The following is a 19,775-nucleotide window of genomic DNA, read 5'->3' as shown; positions in this document are numbered from 1 at the left end:
TAATCAAAAGTAAATTTTGCAAAGTGGGGACTAATTTTGGTCTTCTCAAGGTTGAGGGAACATTGTATGATTATTGGAGGGCTGAGAACATCAAATACTGACCTGCTGACCATTTCCTTCCACGGGGACATCGAGTTCTTCTCTTCACCTCATTCTGTGCTGAGCTGTGAGGGGCTTTAAATACAAACATGTAGATATCTTTTTCAACATTTCTGCTGAATATTTAATATGTTAAAAGTTACATTATCATATCCCTGCCTGTGATCTAAGATGGTGTTCAGTATGTTTAGGATAATATTAATGGAAGTCAAGTGGTAATTATGGCATTGTTTGTGACTTGACAGAGAGCTAGATGTCATGGTGGCATTAATGCTCAAGGAGTTCCCCATGGTTCTATTTTAGGTCCTCCTTTGTTTTTTGTTTTTTATTTCTACATTTTTACATTTTTCAAATGAAATATCTTGTACTTGTGGTATCCTCAAGACCCTAACATGCATATGCTTTGTCACAAATGTCTGCAGGAAACACTGTGACTTAGGGAAGGGAGAAATAATTGATTAATGTAATGATCGCAAATCTTTGTTTTGCTATCATGCATCAGTTCCATAATTGATTTTCTTACTGGGCTTTGAATTGGTTGTTTCAAACTGTGATGCATCGAGAATCATTTTATAATCGAATCGTTGCCCTATAACTGCAGGAAGTCCCAGGTGAGCTACAGTATGTGCAAGAAAGGATCAACAATGATTTGTTATCATTAACAGGTATACAGTACCTTGCCTTTACATTGCTATTCTCCAGACAAGAGGCTGGAGAATGGTGGCTACGGATGGTGCCAGGCATATTAACGCAATGTAATGTGAGAGTGGGGAGAGGTGAGGATGAGAGCTAGTGTGAAGGCCTTATTACAGAACCTCCATAGAACCCTCTCTTTTCTCTCTCTACTCCTCTTCTCCCTCATCTCCACCTTTAGCCATATTTTCTTCCCCTCCTCCTCCTCAGGTTCTCTTCATCTCTCTCTCTCTCTCTCTCTCTCTCTCTCTCTCTCTCTCTCTCTCTCTCCGTCCCAGCTCCAAACAAGTCAAATGTCTGAAAAGATGTATTGAAGTATCCTGTGCATTTTGTAGGGATGGATATGTCATATGACATAATGCCTCGGAGCGCCCATCAAAGATAAAATGACAGATGCTGCTTTTTGCCTCATGGATCTTCCTTGGCAAAGACGATTTTGAGACATTCATTTCTTCCCTCCCTCCCTCCACTCCCTCCCTCCCTCCATCTCTCTCTCTCTCTCTCTCTCTCTCTCTCTCTCTCTCATCTCTCTCTCTCTCTCTTCCTGCTCCTCTCTCCTTTTTCCTGTCCCGCGTGCTTCTTTCCCCCCACTCTGACCTTACAAAGCCTGCCATTTTGTTGTTCATTTAATTTCAGACACAATTACCATGTAATTGCTGGTGACGGCAAAAGCATGGTCGCTGACGTCTCGCTTTCCCTTTTAACTGACACTCAGCCATCTGCTTTGTTTAGTGTTGCTGTTCAGCCCCGCTTCCCCACTCAACACCCCAACAACATGTATTTCCAAGAAGGATCGGTCGCCATAGATACAGACAACAACAGGCCGCTGTTTGGGTTGCTAGCATACGTGGAGGGCATATTAAGACCCAGGGAGGAGAGAGGCTGTGTTAAGTGAAGGCAGCTTGGCTCCCTTGGCAGAGGGCTGACCTTTCTCCCTGTGTTTGGATCTCTTACCCAGGCTGCCTCTGTCCCTGAAGGCAAGGAGACATTCTGGGAGGAGCAGTGGGGCTATGGGGCAGCGCTGTCCAGGCTGCAGTATGTCCCCTTCCCCCCACCACCCCACCCATGCTACCACCACCATCACTACTACCACCACTGCCACCCCAACCACAACAGCAACCGCCCACGGGATGCGACCCTGCCCTCCACCCCCGTCTGTCCAGGTGGATGGATGGATGGCTTTGATTGGTGATGTCTGTGTCCCTGGCGCTGGGCAGCTGTGTGAGTGGCAGTAATTGGCTTGGCGGCGGGCAGGCCCATCTTTCACATGTGGTCAGTAGTGATTGGTCTGATTAGGCAGGGTGGCCCCTCAGTCAGGACCTCATCTCTCGACCCTCCTGACCCATCAACATCACAGAGACACAAGAGAGAGAAAGAGTGCACACATGGGGGGAAAGAGGTGGTTGGAGCAGTGGCCACCCTCACTCTAATGGCATCCAGGGGTTGGGTGTGTATTTGGGGGGGGGGTTGGAAGCGAGGCAACTGTCATACAGTGTACACAAAGCCAAATGCACGGAGGGGGGAAGCTTGAGGGACTTTTGCTCGGTTCCTGTAAATTCATACCCTTCATATGGTAGCAATTAAGGGTCCCGTCTGTACTGTGTATTTATAGAGTGGTGCAATCAATGTAATTGTGAGAGGGTGTTCCAGACTGCAATGCCTGGGTTCAAGTGGGCATTAGCGTGGCTCCACTGCCCGCTGGTTCTCATTTCTCCCAGTGTAAATGGTCTGTCCTGATTCGTATCGGGCTCTGTGTATACATGCATTTTTATCTTTTCATATTTCCTGCTCCGCTCAGGACCCGAACACAAACAACCGGGTCTTCCATTTCAGAGTGGAAAGTCAGCTCAGATCTATGTCAGCAGCCAGCGTTGTTTATTTAGAGAAAATCCAGGGCAATAGAAAAGACCCATAAAACACACTTAAATATAAATGATAGTTTCCCTTTGCAGTCGGAGCACATAGAGATCTTTTCTTTTCTTTTCTTTTTGCCCCACATTCTGCTAGTCGAGGTGCTATAAAATAACTTGTTTTTTGCTTGGGCGCACCTGAAGTTATGGATGCTATTAGTAAATCTCCCGTGCCCCGCATGAGGGGAGCGGAGGGGTGTTACTGTCTTCAAGGCCGCAGCACTGCTTGCACTGTTGGCGGGTTTGCTGCTACTGTGTAGCTAAAGTGTACTTTATACTCTGTGAAAGTGGCGCCGAGGCCTCACTGAGGGCAGTGCCGCTAGCACCGGAAACCACCGTGAGACCTACAGCTGGCCAAACATGTAACCGGGCATCGGGGCGCCGCCCACAATGAGTATACATATGATGGTCGAAGACCACCGGCAGCTCACGTAGAAGTATATCTTGGCCTGAAGATGACTTCATCTGACTTCCTTACGTTGGAATGTTGTTACAATTCACAGCAAGAAAGTATCTAGAAACTGATCTCTCAAAGGATTATTCACGTCATTGGGTGCAGTGTCATGGACGGAGCTGTGTGTGTCATGTCAGTGCTAGGAATGTAGACCTCAATCAATCAAATGTATTTATATAGCACATTTAGACATGACACTTGTCAACCAAAGTGCTTCACAGTAAGGCGCATAGCTAAAAACAAAGAAAAGTGCTAAAGTATAGAATAAACATAAAATATAAACAACCAACGGATAGACAAGGAAACGAAACAACACGTCATCAAGAAAGGCAAGAGTCAGAGTGAGTCAGGGAAGGCCAGGGAGTATAGGTGGGTTTTGAGTTTCGATTTAAAAGACTCGAAGGAGGGGGCAGATTTGATGGACATGGGCATGCTGTTCCAGAGATTCATACAAAACTTGTGGTACTTATGTTATTGCACAGACAGTTTATTGTATATAAATACCTGCTTTTTATTATTCTGTTAATTGTTGCTTTTTTTTATTCCTTTATGCTGTGGAGTAAACGGAGAGTACGAATTCTATTGTATGAAATGGAATATAAGGGAATGTATCTATCTAGGTCGTCCTCGGACGGGCCCTCCATTGATGTTTCCAGTCATCCCGATCCTCCATGCATCTGGCTAGCTTGCCGGTGCATTCTGTTCCCGCATCTCTCCTGAGTACGTCCACGTAGGTTAATGTGGGACGTCCTCGTGATCGATGCCCGTGTGTTGGTTCCCACAGCACAAGTTTGCTGGTTGGCATCTCATGATGTCTCTGGCAGTGACCTGCCAGCCTCATTCTCCTGACTGCCACTTTCTCGCTCACCCTTAGCACCCCCCCCCCCCCCCATACAAGTTTGCATTAGTGACATGCTCATCCCTGTTGATGTTGAGCACCACACGCATCATTCTGGTGTAGCACCCATCCAAGGACTTGTGCAGGGTGGGCTTCAAGGTCCAGCATTCACTGCCATACAAAAGGACAGACTCAACTGTTGCATGAAAGAAGTTGAGCTTGATTTGACGGGGGAGGTTGGATTTCCACACACTGGTCATGCCGTTCAGAGCCCTCCACGCAAGCGCCTTCCTCACTTTAAGGTCTTGCTCGGACGAGTTGACCCACGAGCCCAGGTATTTGAAATCACCGACTTCCTTTAGAGCAGAGCCTCCTGTTGTCCTTAGAGGTGGATGATCCGGGAGGATGTTATACATTATGACCTCGGTTTTCTTGGCATTTAGCCTAAGGCCAACCTTGGCACACTCCGTCTCCACTCTGCACAGGAGTTCCTGTGCTGCTCCACCTGGTCAGAGAGCTGGCTGATGTCGTCCTCGTAGTCAAGGTCTGTTAGGACTATGGCGGGGTGTCGTCTCGATCTCCTTGGGGTTATTGTGAGACCAAGTTCCTGCTCCCGTCCATGTAACTGAAGTAGATTTAAATTAACTGACTCAGGATTAACAGGTGTGTTCTTAAAGTACTGTACATTCAAATAGACCACAAAGCGAGGTTTAAATGCATAGCGTGAAATGCATATTATGCGCAAGTCGATCGATAACTTCGTCTGGCATGGTGGAGAAAATGTAGGCATTATCGTCACAATGAATATGATATATACTGCATATATTGAATAGGTGGCATTCAGAAATGGTCCCATTTTTGATAAATGTCAACAATGTTGTTGACACCAAACGCACTAGCATGTCTTTACACCAGTTTTGCTAGTGTCCAACGGTAGAGCTTAAGGCGAGACATTATTTATCTTTGCTGTGTATCTGAACGTACTATTAGAGGTATTACGCTGTTTAAATTTTTTTTTAAACACATATTTTTTTTTTTTTTATATTTTTGCACAAATCTTACAAATATTCAAAGATATATTTCAACAGCATAATATGCAAATTCCAAGATTTGTTTTTTTTTCTTTTTCGTATAGACATATAAAACATACAAAAGACTTATACAGACATACCAAAAACAGACATGGAAATTATAAAAAATACTTAAAAAAAAAAAAAAAAAACATTACTATATGTGCATATATAACCAAGATGCATATACGTTAATGCATATACATATATAATACAATATAAAGTATAGGTACCATCAGGTCAGATCCCATTTTTCACCTTCATCATTGATAATACTGAAACCCCACCTTAATCGGCACGGTGGTGTAGTGGTTAACACTGTCGCCTCACAGCAAGAAGGTCCAGGGTTCGATTCCCACTTGGGGACCAGGTTTCCATGATGCCAGGTACCCAGGTGGGGTATCTCCCAGGCCTTTCTGTGTGGAGTTTGCATGTTCTCTCCGTGCTCGCAAGGGTTTCCCCCCCGATAAGATAAAACCCAATGGAAAAACATGCACAACAACAGATCGCTAACGCTGTGGCGTCCTTGACGAAGACGGACAGGAGCACTTGGATTGGTCCCCTGGCGCGGCTCACGTTGACGCCTGCCTGCTCCCGGCTGCCCTTGGGGGGGAAGGACGACGGGATGGGTTAATCGCAGAGACTAATCGCATCGGCGATTCTAAAGAGACAATGCATGCGTGTGTGTTCCGGTGTGTGTGCTAAACTAACCGCTGTGTGTACCGCTAAAACATTGAGTGTCGTTGCATGCCAAATAAAGACCTCTGCAACAGGTCCTGCATTATTATAATTATAAAAATTATTATCATTCATCCCCAGACCGTTCAGTCAGGTGTAGAAAACTGTCCCATACCTCAGCGAAGATATCCTCTCTTCCTGCGACTCTATATGTCACCCTTTCATATGATGCTGTCCGGAACATTAGTTCCATCCATTCTTTAAAAGTAATATCAACAGGTGATTTCCAATGTCGTAATGCAATTCTACATCCTGATATCATGGCCATTCTATACCACATTCCCCGGTATTTAGGCAGTTTAATCCCTTTCGGTACTATACCCAAAACACATGCCATTGGGGCGTTATTTATCTTCACATTCAGAACCTTACTTAGGAATCTCACAATTTGATCCCACATTTTCCGGACCTTCTCACATTCGTACAGCATGTGCAGTAAAGTGCCTGTCTCCTTCTCACATCTCCAGCAGATGTCACTGTCCCTTAATTTCAGTCTGGCCAGTTTACTAGGCGTCCAATAGCTTCTGTTCAACACTTTGTAAAAAATAAGTTGTGATTGCGCCTCCCGAGAGAATTTACCCCATTTGGACACCAGCTTCTCCCACATTTCCTCAGTAATATCCTCACGTACATCGTTCTCCCAGCTCAGCCTCAGACCCGCCAACTTGGGTGCATTGTATTCTCTTATAACATCATAGAATCTTGACGCACCGCCTTTCCTACGCCATCCTTTATAAAATATTTCTTGAATTGCAGTAATCGGGCCACACTTTGGCCCTCCCATTGATGACGATATACAATGTCTAATCTGTAGGAATTTATAGAAGTTTTTATTATCTATACCAAAATCCTCTTTAATATCCTCAAAAGGTAAAACCCCATCTTCCCCGGCTATATCACCTAGTACATGTATCCCCCTTTTAATCCAGTCGTCCCATATGACTGATTTCTTACCAATCTTTAGTTTTTTATTATACCATATAGAGGCTCTTGTAGTCAGATATGGGCTATCACCAGTCAGCCTGTGCGACTGATTCCAAGTTTCCCTGGCAAACGCCATTAGAGGGTTCTTAAGAGGTATAGGTCTGTCTGATTGTGTCAGAAAGGATTCCAGAGACGAGGGATACACCATTTCCTCCTCTATCTTGACCCAAGCAGGTGCCTCCTCAGTCGAGTGATTCAATTTGGAGAGCTGGGAGAGCGAGAACGCATAGTGATACCAGTCTAGCTTAGGCAGGGATAGGCCGCCATTTTCCTTTGCTGCATACATTTTGGCCCGACCAAATAGTGGCCTTTTGCCCCCCCCCACAAATATATATTAATGACTTTGTCATACTGTTTGAGTAACTGGGTCGGGAGAGTCAGCGGCAGCATATATAGGATATAATTTAATTTGGGAGCCAATATCATTTTTACTAAGTTTATCTTCCCCAGGAGGGACATATTCATCTTGGCCCAATTCTGGGTCAGAGCACTAATGTGTTCGATTATAGGGGCAATATCGGCTTGCATTAACTCTTTCAGACCTGGGATCAGCTTTATTCCTAGGTATATCAACCCTGGCGGCTTTTTAAACACATTGTATTATATGCGCAAACAAATCTAAACCATGATGCATCAATGCCCTAATAATCAGTCCCGGGGTCCCAGGTGATCTGTGATCTACAGTAAACAAGGAAGGACCAACAATGTCTTTTGTTTGGGATTCCATATAGGAATCTTAGAAGGTTGTGTCTCGATTGTCTTGATTGGAGGAGGGGAGGGAGGGGGAGGAGGGGGACATAAACTGAAGTGGTCGTACAACTCTTAGCCTCTGATCTTCCTCTCTCTCTCTCTTCTCGTCTTTGTCTTCCAGGTTTCGGGGACCTCGGCGGGCTCTCCGGCCGGCTCGTCCTCGACCCCTCCCACCTCGTCGCTCCAGTATGCCCGGCAACGCATCACCCGCGTCAACCTCAGGGACTTCATCTTCTACATGGAGCAGGAGCGGGAGACCGCCCATTCCCTCTTGCTCTACCGTGCCCTGCTCAAGTAGCCTCCTCCCCTCCTCCTCCTCCTCCTCAACCTCCTCCCAGCCAGCCAGCCAACCCGCCACCTCCTCTTCCTCCAAGACACGTGCCTTCAATTGGGTCGAAAACGTTTTTGTTTTTGTTTGTTTGTTCCAGCTCAATTTGTCTACATACGTAGTGATGTTTAAATGTAGCTTTTGATAAAGAAGAGAACGCGAGAGAAAACTCACAAAAACAACATAATGGTTCCATGTCTTCTCTTGTTTTCTTTCGTTTTCTTCTTTCAGCCTCACGATGAATATGTATTTAGATCATTGGATTTTTAAGGCCATTCGAGTTCTTTGTTGTGTTGTTGTAGTTGGGGACTTTTAACGAAGGAACAGCGTGGTTATGCGTGTGTGTGTGTTTGTCAAAGGACTTGAGCCAGTACTCCCCCCCCCCCCCCTCATGTCTGTTGGGTAGCTGTGTATTTGATGTACTTGGCAGTAGCATGAATGACCCATCACTCACTATGATACAGCCTACAACTCTCCATAACTCCTTTGTTGAATAAGGTTCAATGAATGTAGTGTAGTTCAACACTATAAATGCAGAGACTAGTCAGATTTTTACGTCAGGGCATCTTTTTTTAAACACTATATATTTCGATTAGAAATAACAGCATCTCATAATATCCCGGTTCACGTCATGCAAGTGTAAATAGTTATAGATCGTATAGCTTTACGCTCTGCTCTATTGGAACTATCCCTTTATCCATTCTAACAATGAAAAACTTTCTCCACATGTACACACCTATTTACCTCCGCCTGGCCACACCCACATCCGCTCCTATATAAGCGGGGGCGTGGCCACACAATCAGTTCTTTCCCTACTTTCACCACCGAAAGTGTCTGTATACACCACTTTAAGTTTAGTGCCAAAAGTAGTTAGTTAGTAAAGAAAAAAAAGAGGAGCTGCATTGACATTGTATCTTTGTTTTTTCTCTCTCACTATTTTTCGAGAAAATAAAGTGATAATGTCTTCACCACCGGAGAGTCTAGAAGATGATGATCATTCTGACCTCCACCGGCGCTTCGCATTGGATACTATGCCTCTGGAGGCGGTCGGCTGTGTGAGAGCTGACGGTCTCCCTGGGCGGGTGATGTTTTTGCGACGCAAGCCTCAGGTGTGTCAGTTGTGAGGGGACAACTGTGCAGCTTGCGTAAGGTCGGCTCCAGGCTAGAATCCCTTTGTTGCCCCTCATAGCGGCGTGGAGGGGGTTCTAGTTTGATGCCCCACGATAACACAGTGCTCCTCCTCAGTGAAGTCGTAGCTTTGTTTTCCTGGGGCCGTGATTCCGAGTCTGCGGTTCAATTCCCCGGGTCTCTGGAAAACGGATACCCTCTGCCACCGCGCTGGCCCCGCTTTTCAAGATGAAAACACCCGGCACGAAGGATGCAAGCTTGGTGTTTCATTATGAGAATATCTCCGAGCTCAAGTCGGCTGCAGCCCGTGTACAACGGGGCTTACTGCCGATGCCGCTGTGTCTGGTAAACACCGTTCTGTGAAAGGGACGTGTGTTGCCTTTTTCCCTTTTTCTTTTGGATACAAAGAGGAAGAGACAGCGTCTGTCAGAAGTGTTGGCCTGTATCGCTATTTCTCACGTTATACAGCTTCAGTAGTAGCCGCTTAGCTTGCTACTGCGTTAGCTGGTGGCTATCGATAGTCGGTAGAAGCTAACTGTTAGCCACTTAGCTGTTAGGCTAAGTCGTTAGCTGGCGGCTACGCTTGGCTAGAAACGTTAGCTTGATGCTATCAGTTAGCCTGGAGTTAGCTGTTAGCTTGTGCTACAACCATTGGCGCTAGCGGCCCTGGCACTCTGACTAAGGCGTCATCTCTGGCAGAAGATGTCGTCGGGCCTGCGCCATGACCGGCCACAGGAGGGGGGCGTCGCGCCGGAGCGAGGCTCCAGCCGGCGCCGCTTTTGGCCCCGCCAGCGAGAGGCCTCGTCAACGTGGTAGACCAACCTGTGTTTGCGGCCATTTCGTCCTGCGTACGAGGTGCAGGTAGGTGTCCGAAGGACATTGCCCCACTCTTCCTTCCTCCCCCTCCCGAATGTTTTTGGTTAATAATGATGTCTTTGTTTAACAAAACATATGTTACTTCACTGCATTTGGAGATACGACGTGTGCTGTGTGAAAATTGTCTTGGTCGCTATTTTGTATAGCTTAGGTTCTAGCTTTGGCCAAGGCTTATGTCTTTCTCTCTACCTAAAAACAGCGTTATTTTTACGTGAGTAAAAATTAACTGGGTTTTTTTGTTGTATGATGAGAAGTTGTGTGTGTGTTCATGTATCGTTTTAGACAATGTGGTTGAGTCCACAACTGGCTGGGTGTTAACCTACAGCGCTGTACATAGTGGCATGTGATCAAGGGCCTGAGTCCCTCTCTTAGCTTGTTATTTTCTTTGCTTAAGGGTAATGGTAAAAATAACGAGTGGCAAGTTTTCACACATAAGCAGAGCCGTGGATAAAACCTGTTTTCAAACGAGATTATCGGTTTTGGCTGGCGTGCATGATGTAAAGCTTTTACTCTACAGGTAAGTATGTGCTTCATCTGGCGCGCCATGCACCTGGTGTCACGGCTCTGTTTTTTCTTTTGGCGTCGTATCAGGGGTGAGGTGGTGGGTGAAATTATTCCCCGGTTGCCCCCCCCCCCCCCCCCCCCCCCAAATATGATTTTGTTTACAAAACGTGTGTTGATTCACTATATTTTTGGGGATACGGTGTAAACCCTCAGCTACTGCTGGGAGTAGTGCAGTTTTCTCTGAAAATTGTTTGGTCGCTATTATGTATGACTTAGCAATGCTTTCGATGTGGAACCACTTCATGGCTGGCGCGCCTTGGTTGCCTAATTCATAGAAACAGCGTTTTCTATGCGGGCGGCTGGGAAGGAGATTTTTATCTCTACCGAGCGCCAGTGCACTAGGTTAGACTCGACGGCTCACGTGCATCTCCGGGGGGAGATGACGGAGTAGATCAAAACATTGGCGGAGGGGTCTCACGCCCATGAGGTGGGCCACCAGGAGCAGTGCGTTCGCATACTGACCGTCTTGGTGGCGCCCTCTGTGATGTTTTGGATCGACATGCGTACCTACCCCCCTCTTAGGACTGGGGATGGCGGCGTGACTAGGACACGGGACTGGTTCTGGTCGCGCCGGACCAGGTCAGTTTAACCCGTTGCCCGCCGGGGCACAGGTCTTGGTACCCTGAAGGACTTTGTGCTTTTCCGGGGGGGAATTGCCGGGTCGGACCGGGTGTCGCAGGGATTGATGTCGTGGATGTGTGTGTCATATGTATGCCACTACGCGTTGCCCTTAACAGTGACGTGCTTGGTCCATACTGTGTTGTACCTTGCGCTGTGTTAGGGGGCTTGGTCCTTCTCCATTTGTTTCACCCCTCTCTCCCTGCTAGGACGGGGATGGGAGGGAGCTGTCGGGGAGGTTGTTGTCAACTCCTCTAGGCATCCTTGTGTAGGTCCCGGTCCGCCGGGCCCAGGACCGGACTCGTTCTCGTCGACCTGTTGGCCTGGGTTAACCCTTTGAAAACTGAAACACTTGTGCTGCTTGTATAGCCTGTGTATACACGCAGTTATGTTTCTGAGTTTTCTTTGTGGGTTAACCTGTTCCACCCCAGGTGAAAATCTGCATTAAAATGTATACCTAGGTAAATGGAATATTGCTCCACTTCTACAAGGGCTATTTGCATATTCTTGGTATCTAGGAACATCTATGGACCTCAATGAATGTATTCTCAGTGTCAGAAATACTGTGTCTATTACTAGGCTTGCTTAAATTGTGATGAAACAAAGGAAAATATGAATTATGATCTAAGGAAATTAATAAAGGGAAGATGATCAAACTGAAGGTTCTGTATATACAGTACTGAATTCTCCCATCCGGACCAATGCAATTTGAAATATTATTATAGAATTAGGAATATATGCTTATACATTACCTTATTATAGCCAATTCGCACATTTATATATATATATACATATAGTATCTTTCAAATGGCCGAGTTCAATTTGGATATAGTATCACCAGGCGTGCATAATAACAGATACTGATATTTACTGTAATCGACTGTACTATTTTATTTCCCCCACAGTGTAACCATTTTGAAACTAATTTCAGATCTAATTCTTCCTACATGGTAACAATAGTGTGGAGAAACTGACTGTGTTTCAATATTTGTCAAAAACGTTACCTTTTGTAGCTTATTATCGCGAATCATAACAATTATTGATATGATTCATTCAGAATGCTGAACTTTGAACCACCATAGTATGTGACAGGAAGTGTAGATCGGAGAAATTTCAACGCTGGCCGATAGCTAGCGATCTCCTCTACAAAATGGCCACAAAAAAACTACAATTCCCATGGTTCAACATTTCCGGTTCCGGGTCAGAATAGACGATCGCAAATAGAAAACTTAAAATGATATAAGTACACTTTTAACCTATTGCTAAACTATTGCCAACCTAACGTTTTACATTCTACATGTATTTGTGACATAGTAGTGATGTTAATACTTGAAAACGGTTGATTTTAAAATCACAAATTATTTTCATCTTCATAAAAATATGCCTATATGATAATAAGGTCAAAAGGGGTCGGTACCGACCCCGTCGAGTGGAACAGGTTGTTAAGGGAACAACCGCCTCCTGTTAAACTAAACATAGGGGGGTGGTTGGTTCTCCGGTGTGTTGGTAGCAGAGTCGACTCGGGTTGAGGCCGGGCTTGACCCCGTCTGCCAGAGAGTATGCCCCCGCATCTTTCATGACGTCTGCCAATTGTGTCAGCCTCTTCTTTGAACCTCGACCCCGCTGGATTGGGGGGTCGGGTTTGTGTAGGTTATGACATGGTGCACAGCATACCGAACACCCCTTCCGCCGGGATACTGTTCTCACAGTAGACCCTTTAGGCGCCTGTCTAGTCCGCAGTGCTCCAGGCACAGGTTGAGTTCTGCTCTTGGGGCCTGTTGCCTGGATTGAGGGATCAACCTCCTTGGGGGTTGTCTCCCCGGCACGCCGACTGACCCCACAGTGTTGTGGGGGGGTAGCCTCTTGAGGAGAGTGCTTCAGAGCGGCGTGCCAAGGGGGGAAGGGCCTGCTCTTGATTTGGGCCCTGTCCGATACGCTGGCGATGTGGGGGGTGGTGTCACCAGTGACCGTCTGGTGGGGTCTCGATGCCGCGGCCTCGGCCTCACCAGGCTCTTTTTCTGGGGGTCCTAGTCCTCAGGTTGTCCTAGGGCTGGGACCTCCTCCGCACTCCGCTGCTGCAGCCTTGCCACAGGGTTGGGTTCTTGACCTTCGACCCTGTGATGTTGGGGGCTGTGACGGGGGTTTTTTGGCTTCCCGTCCGTTCCCTGGTGGCATGTGGGATGCGCGCCCGAGTGGTCGCGGGTCCTTCTGAACGAAGGTAAGTCCCACGGTCTGCTCACCCTGTGCGTTTGAGGTGCTAAACCCTCTTTGCACAGTCGGATCCGATCTCCCTCCTGTCCTCCACTAGGGAGGGCCGGGCGGCTCGGGTCCTCCCCGGTTCTGATGGTTGTAGGGGGCCTCAGCGGGTACATCTGTCGGGATTTTTGCTCTGCTCAGCTCCTGTGTTCCAATAGAGCTGAGCGTAAAGCTATACGATCTATAACGTAAGGTTATCCTATAACCCTAGTTATATGAGTATAGCGAGCACTCTGCTCTGACTCACTGAGGACCCCATGGTCTTTGCCTTCGGTGGTGAAAGACTTGGGAAGGAGCTGATTGTGTGGCCACGACCCCGCTTATATAGGAGCGGATGTGGGTGTGGCCAGGTGGAGGTAAATAGGTGTGGACATGTGGAGAACGTTTTTCATTGTTAGAATGGATAAAGGGATAGTTCCAATAGAGCAGAGCGCTCGCTATACTCATATAACTAGGGTCATAGGATAACCTTACGTTATGTTTGGATTCTTTTAAACAGTATGTATGATATTTTTGACCACATGTAATGTTTGTAACAAACAAACAAACAAAACTAAAAAGGAGAGAAAAAAAACATGTGCAAATCTGATGTTTTGTAAAACCATGTGCATTGAATTTGTCAAAAAAAAGACATTTTCCTCTTTTCCCTTCAGACTTTGTTTTATTGCAAGGCAGACACCCCATATCGCAAAAGTTATTTAAAAACATGGTATACAATACCGCAACCACCACTTATGGTGAATTCTGATTGGTCACCCTTGTTAAGCAAGGCTCAAGAATATACTGTTTTTTTATAAAGTTTTTTTTGTTTATTGTTTTCCCGCACTTACTGTATGGAGAGTTTTCTTTTTTCTTTCCATCTGTGAATCGTTCACGCCCACTTCTCTAATCGTTTTAGGCTCTCATAGGAAACCATTACATGAGGCTTGGCTAGAATCAGACCCGCACCAAATGTATGGTGGTTTACCAACCAGCACTTACTCTATCCCCTGTTTCTAATCGGTTTCCTTTATAGACTCACACCTGCGAGGCAAGCAGAGCAATTGTTGAAGTAGACAATACAATACTATGATTTGTTTTTACTCTGAAATAGATTATTCAAGTTTTCCATACTGTACAATGTATTTTTTCTTTTTATATATAACTTCTAGAACAGAGGGTCTGGACTAAAACCTTTGGTTCAGCAGTTCTGTATCATACTGGCTCCGCTCAGCGTCATCTGCACTAACCTCACTTCGTGCACAGCACTGAATAAAAAATCCACAATGTACCTTTACATTCCAGCATCCGTCTGGCCACACCCCTATCCGCTTACCTTCATAAGCAGGTGTGTGGTCACCTACTCGCCTCCTTCTTCACTTTCACCACAAGGAAGTGCCTGTTGTATACCCCACTTGACGAGGTTGTTAGCTGAAGAAAGTTGAGTTACGTGTTTACATTTTTCTTGCTTTTTTCTTTCTCTCATACATTTTTAAAGAAAAAAGCTAAGTCATAATGTTTACCTCGGAGGGTCGCGCTAGCAACGTCACCCTTCACCAGCGGTTCTCCATTGCCTCCTCTGTCGTGCGTCTTGGAGCGGGGTTGAGGCCTCTTTCGTGGTCGGCAGCCGCGCCCGGTAGGCGTCCGATAGATAGTTTGCCTCTCCAAGGAGCTGGTGCACCAGCGCCGTCTCCTGTGCGATGGCCTGGTTCCGGCTCTGGTTCCTTTGCCTCCGGAGAGTCGTCCGCTGTTGGGCGGCCGGCTCCTCTGGTGGTGGAGGATTTGAGACGCAAACTTTTTGCGTCGGCTCGCTCCCGTCGCAAGATGGTGGCTTGTAGACGTGAACGGCCTGGTTTTGGTGAGTTGCTGGAGCCGGATGAGGATGCGTCTGATTCTCCATGGCCGATGGAAACAGAGGACTACATGATAGAGGCGGACGGGTTCTTGTTCGACGCCCCGGTGGAGACATGTCCGCCGCCCGTCCAGGTAACACTGGAGGGGGGTGAGAGGTCTCCTTGGGGTTCCTCGTACGCAGATGTTGGGTTAGAACCTCCGACTCGGCGGCGGGATGCCCTGCTATCAGCCACATCAGAATGTGGCTCTGTAACCAGTAGTCTGCTGCATGTGAGGGACGCGAGCTCGGTGGGAGAAAGTATGCAGGGGGAACTGCGTGCTTTGTTCCCCGCGCTCATGGCGGCGGCGGCAGCCGCAAACGGCGTGCTGCTGCCGCAGCCACTGCCTGTTCCTATTCCTGACGATCTCATAGGTCATCTATGGCAACGCCGTCCTGTGAGAGGGATTGACGTTGTCTGTCCATTTTTCCCCTCAATGGCGGCCTACGTCCGTCAGGGACAGGTGGTCTCCCACATCATGGGCCTCACCCCCGCCTACGTGCAAGTCACAAGGGTGGTGGGTTTGGTAGAAGGCATGAAGGAGGGCGTGCCTCGGCTTGATAGGCCGATGGCAGCACTCCTTTGTCCTGAGGTGGTGTGGGAGCCGTTACGGAAGCCGGTTCCCCAAGGGAAATCGGCGAGGCGGTTGGCTTACTGGAGTGACCAGTCATTTATCTCTGCGACGCAATCTCTGGCTGCCACTTCTAACATCGCGCAGCTGGCGAGATTCATGTCCGGGATACTGACGGGCGGTATGGAGCTGACTGATTTGCAACATGATCAGCTCGCCCAGGCGGCAGGAGCTATCCTGCATCTGATCCAGCCGCAGGCCATAGCCGCTGGGAAAGTACGCGCCCTGGCCACTCTAGTCCAGCGCCACCTTTGGCTAGAGCAGGCGTGTGTGCCGGAGAAGAAGAGGACTCCACTTCTGACGGCACCCCTCTCCGATGCTCGACTTTTCGGGTCGGCACTGCAATTGATGACCTCAACCTGCAGGGAGATGCAGGAGGAGCGTTCCGTGCTCCAGCCTCATTTCCCCCCGCCCAATGTCGCCGGTGGAGTCAGACGGCAGGCTCGTCGTCGGGGTTCCGCCGCCGTAGCCGCCGCTGCTACCACCGCCACTGCTGGACCTTCGGCAAAGGACCAGCTTACACTCGGTTGAAAAATGTTCTGCCTCGACCTGAATCTTCACATAAAGGTAGAGGTTAGTTGTGTGCTCTGTTGCTTGAACAGTGATATTGAGCCACAACACTATTGTGTTGGTCTGCAGTAATGCTCGTGTATGACCAATGGTCACCAACCTTTTTAAGCCCAAGATCACTTCTTTTTTTTTTTTGGTGAAGGCAAGATCTACCTATTGAAGCGTTGAGAGAAAAAGACAGCCAAGATTGTACTTTAAACTAAATGACTTTTATTTGCCTGTATTCTAATTACATGCAATGCTTTGGTCCAACATTAAAACATCAAAGTAGAACTATTATGTACTTTCTCAGTCAGTGCTAAGTGCAGTCATCTTATGCAGCATCACTTTTCACATCAAAACAAAAGTAGAACTGTAATGTGGACTTTCTCATATTATTAACATTGACAAACATATTTACAATTAGCATTTTATAAAGTAGAACTGTAATGTGTACTTTCTCAGTCAGTGCTAAGTGCAGTCAGTGCTAAGTGCAGCATCACTTTTCACATCAGAACAAAAGTAGAACTGTAATGTGGACTTTCTCATATTATTAACATTGACAAACATATTTACAATTAGCATTTTATAAAGTAGAACTGTAATGTGTACTTTCTCAGTCAGTGCTAAGTGCAGCATCATTTTCACATCAAAACAAACGTAGAACTGTATGTGTACTTTCTCAGTCAGTGCTAAGTGCAGCATCACTTTTCACATCAAAACAAAAGTAGAACTGTAATGTGGACTCTCAGGGTAAGATAAAAATAAAATAAAATTATTTTCATGGAAAGATCTACAGGGACAGTCTCAAAGATCGACCAGTCGATCAAGATCGACGGGTTGGTGACCACTGGGTTAGACTATCCATTGATGTGTTTGGGTCTCGACGCGTACATAGTGCTGGCTCGGGGTGTTTTCTGATAAGAATCACGCAGGAGGCTAGTACGCCTTGGTTGCTCGTTATTAAAACAGCGTTTTTATAGGGCAACTGGGATGGGGTTTTTTTTCCTCTTCCGAGCGCCTGTTACTGGGTCTCGACGGATTCTCGTTCATATCTGGGGGATGTTAACGGAATAGATCAGAACATAGGTAGAGGGGTCTCACGCCCTTGGGGTGGGCCACTGAGCGCGGTACGAATGGGACCGTCTGGGTGGCGCCCTCTTTTCATGTTTTAGATCGACACGCATACCTACCCCCTCTCCTGGAGTGGGGATGTCGGCGTGGTTAGGGCACGGGACTGGTTCTGGTCACGCTGGTCCAGGTCAGTTAACCCGTTGTCCGCCGGGGACGCAGATCTGCTGTTCTGGTACCCTGAGGGACTTGTGCTTTTTTCGGGGGGAAAAATGCCGGGTCGGCCCGGGTGTCACAGGGTTGGGCGTTATGGAGACCCTTTGTTGGGTACAGGTTGTACCCTGCGCTATCATGAAGGGCTGGTTCTCCATTATTTTCGCTCCTCTCTCACGCATGGCGAAGAGGGGGCTGTTGGGGTGGTCTTATGGACCTCAGAGTCCTCTGATAGCCCTGTGTGCTTCCCGAGCCGCCGGGCCCGGTCCGAAGTTGTGTTTCGTCGACCCGTAGGCCTGGAATAACCCTTTTTTGAAAACTGAACCACTTGTACTGCGGTGTAGCCGGTGTATACCCGCAGGTGTGTTTTGGAGTTTTTTCTTGAGGGGTTATAGGAACAACCACCGCATGTGACCAAGAGGGTGGTTGATTCCCTGGTGTGTTGGAGCAGAGTCAACTCCGTGTCAGCCTTCTCTGCCTCGACCCCTCTGGGTGGGTTTTTTTTTGGTGGAGGCTTTGTCATGGTGCGCAACAATGCCAGCATACGCCCCTTCCGCCGGGGTGCTGTTTTCAGTTGACCCCTTTGGCGCCTGTCTCGTCCGCAGTGCTCCAGGCTCGGGTCTAAAGCCTGCTGCCTGGTTTAAGGGATCGACCCCTCTGGGGTCGTCTCCCCGGTGCGCTGCCTGCTTCCGTTATAGTTTAGCCTTTTGAGTGCTTCAAGTTACAAGTTACGGCCATGCTGACTGCCTGTGTTGCAGGGTCAGTGTGCCAGGCGGCGTACTAGTGGGGGGAAGGGCCTGCTCTTGGAGGGGCCCTGTCCGAATACGCTGGCGATGTGGGGGGCGGTGTCACTAAGTGACCGCCTGGTGAGGTCTTGATGCTTGGCGTCATTGACCTCTCCGGGCCCCCTTTTTCCAGGGGATCCAGTCCCTTCAGTGGGTCTGGGTCTTCCTTCGCGCCTCGCTGCTACGGCCTTGCCACAGGGTTGAGTTGCTCTTGACCCCGTGATTTTGGGGGCGGTAACGAGGGTTGTTCCTTCCGTTCGTTCCCTGGTGGCATGCGGGTTGTGCGTGTGCGTAGTCGTGGGGTCAAGCCACGGTTTGCTCACCCTGTGCATTAGGGAGGGTCGGGGGGCTCGGTCCTCTCCGGTCTGATGGTTGTGGGGGGCCTCAGCGGGGTACATTTGTCGAGCTTCTGGCTCCCGCTTACGTGAATATTAAAGGCAACCAACTTGTGTTCAGCCTTTCGTTCAGCGTTTCTCTGATTGGCCACGTGACCGCGCTGCCGCGCGGCAGAGAGTTGCGCCGCCCGCGGCAGCGGCCGTCTTCCGTTGTAGAATTGTTTACATCAGGGTGAACGCTGTTGTATTCGCAAATATGAGAGCCAGCAATACGCAGCTCCAGTTAACCTAATTTATACCGTAATGAATCATTAAAAAAATATACCGTTAACTGGAATATGTTGTTTCTTTACACATATGTTGGGATTATGTAATTGGTTTGTCATGACAAAACAATAAAAATCGCTACTTTACACCAGGGTGAACGCTGTTCGTAACTCTGCCACCACCCACTTCAATGACAGAGCTCTCATATTTGCGAATGCATAAACGATATCTTAAATTATGGCTATGTGTCTAATATGGCTGTCGCGAAGTCATTGATAAGCGACAGCCATATTAGACACATAGCCATAATTTAAGATATAGTTTATGCATTCGCAAAATATGAGAGCTCTGTCATTGAAGGGCTTCTACAACGGAGCACGGCCGCTGCTGCTGGAGCTGGACCGAGTCAAGCCGGCGGCGGCGCGCGGAAGCCGGGGAGAAACCACCGCATCGCCCCGCTGGCGCTTCAGCAGCCTCCACTGATGTACAGTGACGAGTGAATCTGGTAGTTGGTTTATGACGTTAAAAACGCGAAATAACATATAACGTTACAGCGTACAGTTTCTAGTTAATCAGTCAGGCGTCAGCCTCCACACTGATGTACAGTGACACCCAGAGTTTCTAGTTACAGTAGTGACGCGTGAATCGAGATAGTCCTAACAGTGTTTATTATTAAGAGTCAGATAGTCCTAACAGTGTTTATAGTCCTAACAGTGTTTATTAGTAAGAGTCAGATAGTCCTAACAG

The 19,775-nt window shown here is 47.6% G+C and overlaps 1 protein-coding gene across 1 annotated transcript in view; it reads left to right on the top strand.

Moving 5' to 3' along the window:
- LOC311246880 (transcription initiation factor TFIID subunit 4) overlaps window positions 1-8,165 on the top strand; it is a 301,235-nt gene extending 293,070 nt beyond the window's left edge. The window contains 1 exon segment of the mRNA XM_084337121.1: window positions 7,658-8,165. Coding sequence (XP_084193247.1) covers window positions 7,658-7,834 — 177 coding nt within the window. The 3' untranslated portion in view covers window positions 7,835-8,165.
- Window positions 8,166-19,775: the final 11,610 nt, after the last annotated feature.

Source organism: Notolepis coatsorum, assembly GCF_963971535.1.
Source record: "Notolepis coatsorum genome assembly, chromosome: 20".
NCBI lineage: Eukaryota > Metazoa > Chordata > Actinopteri > Aulopiformes > Paralepididae > Notolepis > Notolepis coatsorum.
Note: the sequence above shows the minus strand (reverse complement) of the source record. Positions and strands in the feature narration are given on the sequence as shown.